The sequence below is a fragment of the Cebus imitator genome, unplaced genomic scaffold, assembly GCF_001604975.1.
Source record: "Cebus imitator isolate Cc_AM_T3 unplaced genomic scaffold, Cebus_imitator-1.0 Scaffold39, whole genome shotgun sequence".
In the NCBI taxonomy this organism is placed as follows: Eukaryota; Metazoa; Chordata; class Mammalia; order Primates; family Cebidae; genus Cebus; species Cebus imitator.
Genome location: NW_016107354.1, coordinates 7,399,023 through 7,408,739, shown reverse-complemented (window position 1 = coordinate 7,408,739; position 9,717 = coordinate 7,399,023). Strand labels below are relative to the sequence as shown.

Sequence of the window (9,717 nt, the reverse complement as noted above, 5' to 3'; positions counted from 1 at the left end):
GAAATGCCAGATGTAGGTGATGGGGAGGAAGGCAGCAAATCACACTGCCACGTGTGTACCTATGCAACAATTTTGCATGTTCTTCACATGTACCCCAAAACCTAAAATGCAATAAAATAAACAAATGGGGGGAAAAAAAAGAACACAAACTTTGGCAATAAATAATTTTTCGTTCAAATCCAGGATCTAACTAAAACAAGTTACTCAACCTTCTTATTTTTGAAAAGAATACAAGCACATGGCTTAAAGAGGTAAAAAGAAAGGGTGCTACAGGCATTTTACTGAAGGGAGTCTCCTGTTAATTGCTCCTGTATCCAGATTTTCTGCCTGGAGTCACTTTCTGGACTATAGTACAGGATAATGGAACCCAAGCACAGCACGATGTCTCCCTGAGGAGAGCAGACAGAAAATGGGGTTCAGGGCTTCTGAAGTGGCCAGAATGTCCAGGTCAGGATGCAAAATGGAAAGGAATGAAATAAAAGCTCTAAATTAGAAATACAAGAGCAAACTAAATCCAAAGTAAATAGAAAGAAATAAAGATGGCCAGGTCGATGGCTTGCGCCTGTAATCCCAGCACTTTGGGAGGCCGAGGCGAGCAGATCACGAGGTCAGGAGATTGAGATCATCCTGGCTAGCACAGTGAAACCCCATCTCCAATAAAAATGCAAAAAATTAACCAGGGCGTGGCGGTGTGCTTCTGTTATACCAGATACTCAGAAGGCTGGGGCAGGAGAATCATTAAACCTGGGAGGCTGAGGTTTAGTGAGCCGAGATCATGCCACTGCACTCCAGCCTGGGCGACAGGGCAAGACTCCATCTCAAAAATAAATAAACATATAAATATAAGATCAGAAATTAGTGAAATAGAAAACAGAATAACAATGCAGAAAAATCAACAAAACCAGATGTTGCTTCTTTGAAAAGACCAATAAAATTGACAAACCCCTGTCTAAACTGAATGATAAAAAGGGCAGGGGAAATATTCAAATCACCAATATCTGGAACAAAGAGGAGATATTGCTATAGATTCTACTGATGGTAAACGGAAAATAAGGAAATAGTATGTACAATGTTAAGTGAATAAATTTGACAACTTAGATGAAATGAACAAATTCCTTAAAAGGCACAAACTATAAATATTCAGCCAAGAAGGAATAGGTAAACTGAATAGCCCAATATCTTTAAAGAAATTAAATTTGAAGTTAAAACTCCTCCAAGATTGGTAAATTTTCTACCAGGTATTTAAGGAAGAAATAATGCTAGTTTTAAACAAACTCCTCCAAAAATTGAAAGCAAAATAATACTTCCCAACTCATTTTATAAGACCAGCATTAATCTGATACCAAAATCAGACAAAACATTTCAAGTATGGAAAACCACAGACCATAGAATATTAAATAAGACATCAGTCACAACTAGGGTTTATCTCAGGAATGTAAGCCTGGTTTAAGATTTTAAAAATCAACCAATGTAATTTGCCACATTTATAAAATAAAGGGAAAATATCATACGATATTCCAATAAATAAAATCAATTGACAGGCTGAGTGCAGTGGCTCACATAATCCCAGCACTTGGGAGACCAAGGCAGGAGGATCACTTGAGACCAGGAGTTCAAGACCAGCCTGGCCAAAATGGAGAAACCTCCTCTACTAAAAATACAAAAATTAGCTAGAGGTGGTGGCCCATGCCTGTAATCCCAGCTACTCTGGAGGCTTAAGCATGAGAGTCACTCGGACTTGAGAGGCAGAGGTGCAGTGAGCCAAGATCACGGCACTGTACTGCAGCCTGGGCAATAGTGTGAGACTCCATCTCAAAAAAAAAAAAAAAATCAATTGACAAAATTCAATACCCATTTATTATAAAAATTTGCACCATAATAGAAATAAAAAGAAACTACCCCAATCTGGTAAAAATCATTTGCAAAAAAACTACAACTAATGTTAGAATTAATGGTAGAAGACTGGCTGCTTTACCCAAAATAAGACAAAAGCAATGATTTTTACTTCTATCACTGCTATTCAAAAGTATACTGTAAGTCCAATACAGCACGATAAGGCAAGGAACATATGAGATGCAAAATTTTTAAATAAAGAAGTAAAACTATCTTTATTTACAGATGACAAGATCACTTACTGAAATCCTAAAGAATCTATCAAAAAAAAAGAAAAAAAACACTAGAACTCATAGATTTAGCAAGATTGCAGAATGCAAGGTCAATATGTGAAAATTGACTGTATTTCTATATTGTGACAATAAAAAAATGGAAAATTAATAAAATAATACCATTTATAACATCAACATAAACAGCAAATAGCTATGAAAAAATTCAATGAAAAAATGTGTAAACCTTTACATGAAAACTATGAAATATTGCTGAGAGAAATTAAAGAAGACCAATAAATAGGAAAATAATACCATATTTGTGGTTTGGAGGACTTACTGGTTTTAAGATGTCAATTCTCCTCAAATTGATTTACAAATTCAACACAATTTCATTCAAAACCTCAGAGGTTTTTTTTTTTTTTTTTTTTTTTTTTGGTAGAAATTTATAAGATGATCCTAAATTTATTTGGAAATGCAAAGACCTAGAACAACTTTTTGAAAGAAAAGAAAAAATTTGAAAAACTCTCACTTCCTGATTTCAAGGCTTACAGTACAGCTTCACAAATCAAGAGAGTAGATACTGGCATAAAGACAGACAAACAGATCAATAGAACAGAGTAGAGTTCTGAAATAGACCCATGTGTATACAGTCGATTAATTTTTCACAAAAATGCCAAAGCAATTACATGGGAGAGGAAAGTCTTTTTTAAAAAATGGGGCTACGACCACTGGATGTCCATAAAAAAAAAAAAAATAGACCTTGACTACATTTTGCAACATATGTAAAATGTAATAATTTTAAATAGATCATGGGCTTAAATGTAAAAGCTAAAATTGTAAGGCTGGCCAGCTGCAGTGGCTCCCACCTGTAATCCCAGCACTTTGGGAGGATCTCTTGAGACCAGCCTGGGAAGTGGTGGAACCGGGGTTCAAGCCTGACTCCAGAATCTGTGCTCATTGTGTCTCACGGCCTAGGGGCCCCAGGGCCCTTGGCTCAGTTCCCAGATGCAAAAAGCATGGAGGTGTACAGACAACCACAGACCATTCTTTGGAGATTCTTAGACACATTACAGAGAAGGTCATGGTGACCAGACAGCCAGAACTCTCATACACAGAGGTGATCATGGGTTCCAAGGGTCCTAGGCAGGGGTTGTTAAGGATGCTTAGGCATCTTTGGGAGCCCTGTCCCAGCAACAAGATGTCCCAGGATAGTAGAAAATGCCTGCCCTTCCCTTACAAATTGAGACAGTACCAATTTCACTTTGACAAACTCCTTAGCGGGGCTTTGATACAGCACGCAATGGGTCATCGGCCAAATTGAGCCCAGAGCCCAGTCTCCCAGCCTCCAGTCCGGCACCCTTTCCACTGTGCCTCTGTGGCCTTGCCACCACCCTTGGCAGTGAGTGACCCTCGGTTCCTGACCCCAGGCGCCCTGGCTTTTCCTGACCTCAGGCTGAGAGGCAGGCTGTGCACACAGGATGGCGTCACAAGGGGACCTTCAGTGACAAAGATACTCCTCACATGTCACTCCGGGTCCCAAATGGCAGCAGATGGCCAGGTGTAGGATTGCTTGCAGGTTCTCTTTCAGACACTCTTGCCTGAAAGGGGCAGGCTCACAACCTACATTATGATCTCTGTGTAGGGGACCAGACCCTGGACCTCACGTGCTCTGGGCCAGCGGCTGGGCTTGGAGTAAGGAGACTTGGGTTTGAGTCCTGTTTCTTTGGGTACCACTTCCCTCCACCCTGCCCTGGCCTCAGTTTCTTCATTGGCAAAATGCGCATCATGGTCCTCCCCTCCTTTCTATCATGGATGCTCTGAGACTGAAAGGGGTAACAACACCCAAGTGTCTTAGAAACAGTAAAGCTCCAACTGACTGTCCCCTCCCCTTGCCACCCTAGACGCCCTGACCCCCATCTCATTTTCCTTGGCTACCAGGCCTGGGCCATGACTCCCAAGTGACCACTAATCTCTGCACAGGCCGAAGGTCACAGCCCGGTGTTGCTGAGCCAGGAGATGAGGTACCAGCTGTCTTCTCAGCTCAGACCTGGGAATGAGAAGGGGCAGAGCTGGGTGCTGGGCCCTGGGCCACCTCAGTGTGCAGAGCCCACACAGGCATGCCCATAGAGCCTGACCACGCAGCTCTCACAGCTTTAATGGCAGGGTTTGGGGGACCTGGGAAGGGGACAGTTTTCTCCAGGTGGGGTCTTCGTCTCTGAGTATTTCGGAGGCATCGACCCTCCTCCTGAGGGGAAGGGGCTAAGAGCTGCATCTGGGTTTCCTCTCCAGTGGCCAACCCATGGCAGCGCCACAGCGTGCCCGACACCCCTCTCAGTACTTCCACTGAGCGAGCTCATTGATTTCTCACAGCAGCCTGTGAAGGTGCTGGGCGTGATGATGGTTCCATTTCACAGATGGGTACCCAGGGCTCTCCCTCCTACAGGGCACACTCCAGGCTGGATCCCCAGCCCCTCCTCTTTCCACACTCCTCGCTGGCCATGATGGCTGTGGCTGGCCAGCCCAGGCCAGTGCCTTCCTACAAGGCTGTGTGATGTTTTCCCTGCCCCCACTCCACCCTGTGGCCCTTGGTTCTACCAGCCTTCAGAGTCGTGGGCCCAAGGCAGCATGAGTACCTACCCCTGGGGACAGGCGCAGCCCGAGAGGCAGGGGCCACGGGCCGACATACTCAGGTTCAGCAGTTGCTGCTCGCACGTCCTCTCCCTGCTCAGCTCTGGGTCCATGTGCAGGTCGCTGCAGTTCACGAAGACCTGGCCTGCTGGGCAGGCAGCAGCTGGAAGAGAAGATGGGAGCAGAGGGCTCGGGGCCTCAGGATGGGCTCCTGGGCTACAGGGGCAGCAGCAGGAGGATGGAGGGAGGGGGAGATGGGCTCAGAAGCCTCCTCCTGGTCCTGCTGCTCCTGGGCATTGCTTGGTTTCCCAGATATGCCTCACGGGGGGATAGATGTGTGCTATCTGTCACACAACAGGACCACGGCCACCAGGAAGCATCGCTGCCCGTCCCCCATACCAGGCTGCTCCAGGCACGTCCCCCACGTCATCTTATTGAAGCCTGCAACAACTCTAGGAATTATTATTGCCCCCCCATTTTCCCAAATAATGGAGTGAAGCCACTTCTCCTCCCCAAAGTCATCATAAAGTGAGAAGTGCCCCAGAGGGACCGGGAGAGGGGCTAGCAAGAGGATGAGCAATCAGTGTGGCAGTGGGACCAGAGGACTCTGAACAACCAGGAGAGTCACCGTCCTGTTACCATTAATTCTGTGACATGAACCCACCCTCTCTCCCTGAGCCCTCAGGAAGGTCTGCCCTGCACATTCATACTGTGCGAGTGATCTTTTTTAGGAAAATTAACGAAAAGGAGCTGAGTTCCATGCCCAGGCTGGGATGAACCAGAGAGAAAGGAACAGGCACAAGAGGTTAGAAAAAAGTCCCAAAGAGGCAGAAATCCAAAGCCAGAAGTCACCAAAGGAAAAGCACTTCCAGGAATATACACAAAACATGGGGAGGACTCAGGAATCTAGGCTATGGCCGAAGAGGAAATGAAGGCCCAGAGAGATAAAGTGGGTGGCCCAGGGCTGCACAGCTAGTGAGTGTCGGGGAAGACTTGAACCCAGGCCGGATGACTCTGGAGGCCCTGCTCCTAACCACCTACCGTACGATTGTTCTCCGATCCCTTCCTCCACCCCAGGAAGCCCTCCCTGAATGCTCCAGCCCCCAGGGCCTCCCCAACCTCCCAGCCCCTCGAAGGTTGCCCCCTCACTGTTCTGCCCCATCCCTGTCTCTGTTGCCTAGGAGGGTCTCAAAAGCCCAGGCTGTCCTGCCCACCTCTGTGACCCCACCCCCAGCACTGTCCTGGGCAGAGTCTGCCTCAGTAGATACATGACAGCTCAGACAGAGGAAATCAGGACTCGAAGTCAAGAAACTGCCCAGACACCCAACGTGGTTGCCCCAGGTGGCTGCTCTGGAGGAAGACAGAGTCTCGGCCTCTCCTCCACAAGCATCAGAGACAGCCACTAGGGTGGGGCTGAGGCTGAGACAGGGTTTCAGGTGCCACCCTCCAAGCTGGAGTCTTTGCTATGAGGGCAAGGAACACGGAAGGCCCAGTGTAAGGCAAAACCTTGAGTAGGCTTGCTACGGCCTGATCAGCGCCCCACTCCCTACTCTCCTTTACCATGGGGAGCCCCCAGAAAGGCTCCACCCCTCCAGTCACCCTTACCTGGAGCTCTGCTATCACAGCTCATGATTCCATCTTTGCAGTGGCTGTAGAGAGAGAAAGCCCCCAGGGTTAGCCGTCCCAATCACTGCAGGACCTAGACACCCCATATCGCCGCCCTCGGGTCACTGCAGAGTTCAGATAGACATCCTCACTCACTGCCCCTCCCTGCACAGAGCAGGACTGGGTGTCCCTTCACAGAAAGTTCCACTCAGCCGCACTGTCTTCAGTCAGCAGCCTCCCTTTAAAGAGAGGGCAAGAAGGCTGCTACCCACGGAGCTCACCAGTGGCCCAGGGATGGGATGTCGCTATCTCCGGGGGGATAGTCCACTCCCTGGAAGTGGCAGGAGCACTGGTTCCTATAAAAAGCAGGAGCAGAGAAAGGTGAGCAGGCTCAGGAGCTGAAGCAGGGACTGCCAAGGAAAGGGACTGCACCCTCAGCCAACCAGGGGCATAAGAACACAGGGAAAAGTAATGGTGTCTATGGTGACATGCGACACATCACCAGCGAGCAGAAAAGTCTGCCTGGCACCAGGGACAGAGGTCAGGGCTGGGTCCCCAGTTCAGAGCCATGCACCAAGCTTAGACAAGGACAGTTACTGGTCTCCACAGTCTCCTGCAGCCAGCTCATGTGGACCGAGGAAGGGAGGGGCAGAACGAACAGGAGCATGGCTCCTGAGCCCACTCCAAGTCAGGAATGGGGCAGATATTAAGTGGGTGCTGCAGCCTGGCGCAGGCATCCTGGTCACTCACGCCCAGCGACCATTCTAATTGCTCAGTGCCTGTGCTGCACTGGTTGTTAAGTACATTGAACTCTGGCCAGGGACACCTAGCCAGGCCCTCTGCATACATTATCTCATTGATTCTTCGCAGGGATTCTGTAAGGTAGGGATTCTTGTGCTGTCTCTCTTCTTTTCTGCAGGTCATCTAATGGCAAAGCCTGTTTCCTCCTCACACAGCTCCCACAGAACCTGCCCATTACAGGCACGTGCCAGTCTTGGAGCAGAGCAGTGAGTCATGGACGGGATGCCGGAACTCCTCCAGCCCCAGTGCTGATCAGCGACTGCCTCCTCTCCCTGGCAAGCCACACAGACACCCTCTGATGGCAGCACTCAGCGTACAGGGGTGGGAGCTGCCAGGCACACATCTGGGTCTCAAGGGAGGATTCTGTAGTTTGGGAAGGACTGTGAGTGATTCCTATTTACCCTAAAGAGGCCCGCCATTTGAAAACCACCAATAAAATGGGTATTATTTTATAGACAGAGAAACAGAGACCTGCAGGGGACCAAGGACCTTGCCAGTTACCCCAGAATCAAATGGGGCCACCGCCTCCCACTCTCCTCCTCCTGCTCTGCCCTCCAGCCACACCGAGAACAAGCTGAACCTTGGGCCACCCCTTCTTCCTGGAGCCCCCTCCCTCACTCCCTCAGGCCTCTGCTCAGACCTCACCTCAGCAGAAAGGCCTTGCTTTCCAGGCCTACCTCAAGTAACGCACCAGGAGCGGGCCTCCCTACTCTCACTGTGCCTTACTTGGCTCAACAGCTCTTGCTGCCACCTGTCCATTAAGTGTCTGTTCATTTGTCTGTCTGTCTTGCCACCCTAGAATGTGAGCCCCAGGATGGCAGAACTCTGCTTTGTTTGTTTCTGAATTCCCAAGGCCTAGAAATGTCTGGAACATATTAGAAAGTCAATAAATGCTGTGGAAGGAGAGGGGAGTGAGGAGAGAGAGGGCCCTTGGGCTCTGTGGGGTTGTTCTGCTTTGTGAGGAAGCTGCTGGAATGCCCCGAAGGCCAAGGCTGGGAGGGAGACCACAAGGAGGGAGCCCACCCACATTACCCACCAAGGTCTGGCCTGCAACTGTGTGGGGAAGCAGGGGCATGAGAGGCCCAGCCAGGTTCCCCAGTCTCAGATGTCATGGAGATCCTTGGCCTCACCGGCCCACCCAACCCAGAGGTCAAGCTGGCCCACTCACCGGGGGACACAGAGGTCAGCCTGGGTGTCCAGATGGGTGTCTGGTGGGCAGGCACAGCCCTCCACACACTCGTCCCTGCTCAGGTCATCGCCACCATCAACCCCACAGGCCTCAGGGCTGGCCAGGTCCTGGCAGGTTTGTCCACACGGGGCCACACAGGGGCTATACTCCTTGGTGGCCTCACAGGACAGTGCTGCAGTGAGAAGGGAGGCCATGCTTTGTTTCCCTCACCCCCACAGTTGTGTGGAGTGGGGCTGTCAATCTATGAGGAGAATGGAGATCCAGAGAAGTTAAGACATTTGCCCAAGGTCACACAGCAGGTCAAAGTCAGAGGCGGAATTTGAACCCAGGTCTGACTCCAGAGTGCCACTGCCTACCAATATGCCAGAATGGCAAATCATCGGTGGACCCTTCTACCAAGTTCAGCCTGATATTAAAATATCATTGAATTTTGAATATTGCTCTTGTATCCTGCAATGCCACTGCACTTATTTCCAGCTTTAGTAGTGTTTTAGCTTGGATGCACCACAGTGCCTACCACTGTCCTTTGCGGACTTTACCTGCCTGAGATCTTAGCTGTACAGCTTATTACATGTCAAAACTCAAAAATCAGAGTGGCTTATGCCTGTAATCCCAGCACTTCGGGAGGCTGAGGCAGGCGGATCACTTGAGGTCAGGAGTTCGAGACCAGCCAGCGTGGCCACCGTCCCACTCCCCACAGAGTCTCCTACATGCTGTGAAATCCAGTAGATCCACTGAGACCATCAAGTTCAGCTATTCTCAACCCAGGCTACACATCGAAGCCACCTGGGGAGCCTCTGAAAATGCTGATGCCTGGGCCTCACTGCCAGATCTGTTGCCTTAGTTGACACTCGATGTGGCCCAGATGCATGAATCTTTTGAAAGTTCCTATGGAAACCCTAATATGCAGCCAGGGTTAATAACCAGTGGTCCTGTCCAATCCCCTTTGGGGAAACTCTGGTTCAGAGAGCATCAAAGCCCTGCTTGGGGACACACAGCAAGTTACCTGCAGGGCTGGAACAGAGCTCAGGCCTCCTGACTCCCAGTACAGGGCCTTTTTCATTTATTCAACAAACATTTGCTAAAAGCTCACTGAGAGTCAGGCCTTGTGCTAGAGCTGGGGGCACAGAGGTGACGAAGACATGGGAAGGTGCAGAGCCCAGGGTCAGGGTAGGGATGGGTAGGGGCTGGTTCATGACTTGAGTATATGTACTCAAACCCCAGGGTAACAGCCAGTGGTCTTTAGAAAGGTGCAATGCAGTGGGAGGCCGAGGCGGGTAGATCACGAGGTCAAGAGATCGAGACCATCCTGGTCAACATGGTGAAACCCCGTCTCTACTAAAAATACAAAAAATTAGCTGGGCATGGTGGCGCGTGCCTGTAATCCCA

General features: G+C 49.4%; 1 protein-coding gene across 1 annotated transcript in view; it reads right to left on the bottom strand.

Annotated features, from left to right (window-relative positions):
- OTOG (otogelin) overlaps positions 1-9,717 on the bottom strand; it is a 104,812-nt gene that overhangs the window by 67,277 nt on the left and 27,818 nt on the right. The window contains exons 20-23 of the mRNA XM_017525822.2: positions 8,308-8,500; positions 6,620-6,694; positions 6,339-6,382; positions 4,743-4,896 (exon numbers count right to left, since the gene is read on the bottom strand). Coding sequence (XP_017381311.1) covers positions 4,743-4,896; positions 6,339-6,382; positions 6,620-6,694; positions 8,308-8,500 — 466 coding nt within the window. The remainder of the gene's footprint in view (positions 1-4,742; positions 4,897-6,338; positions 6,383-6,619; positions 6,695-8,307; positions 8,501-9,717) is intronic.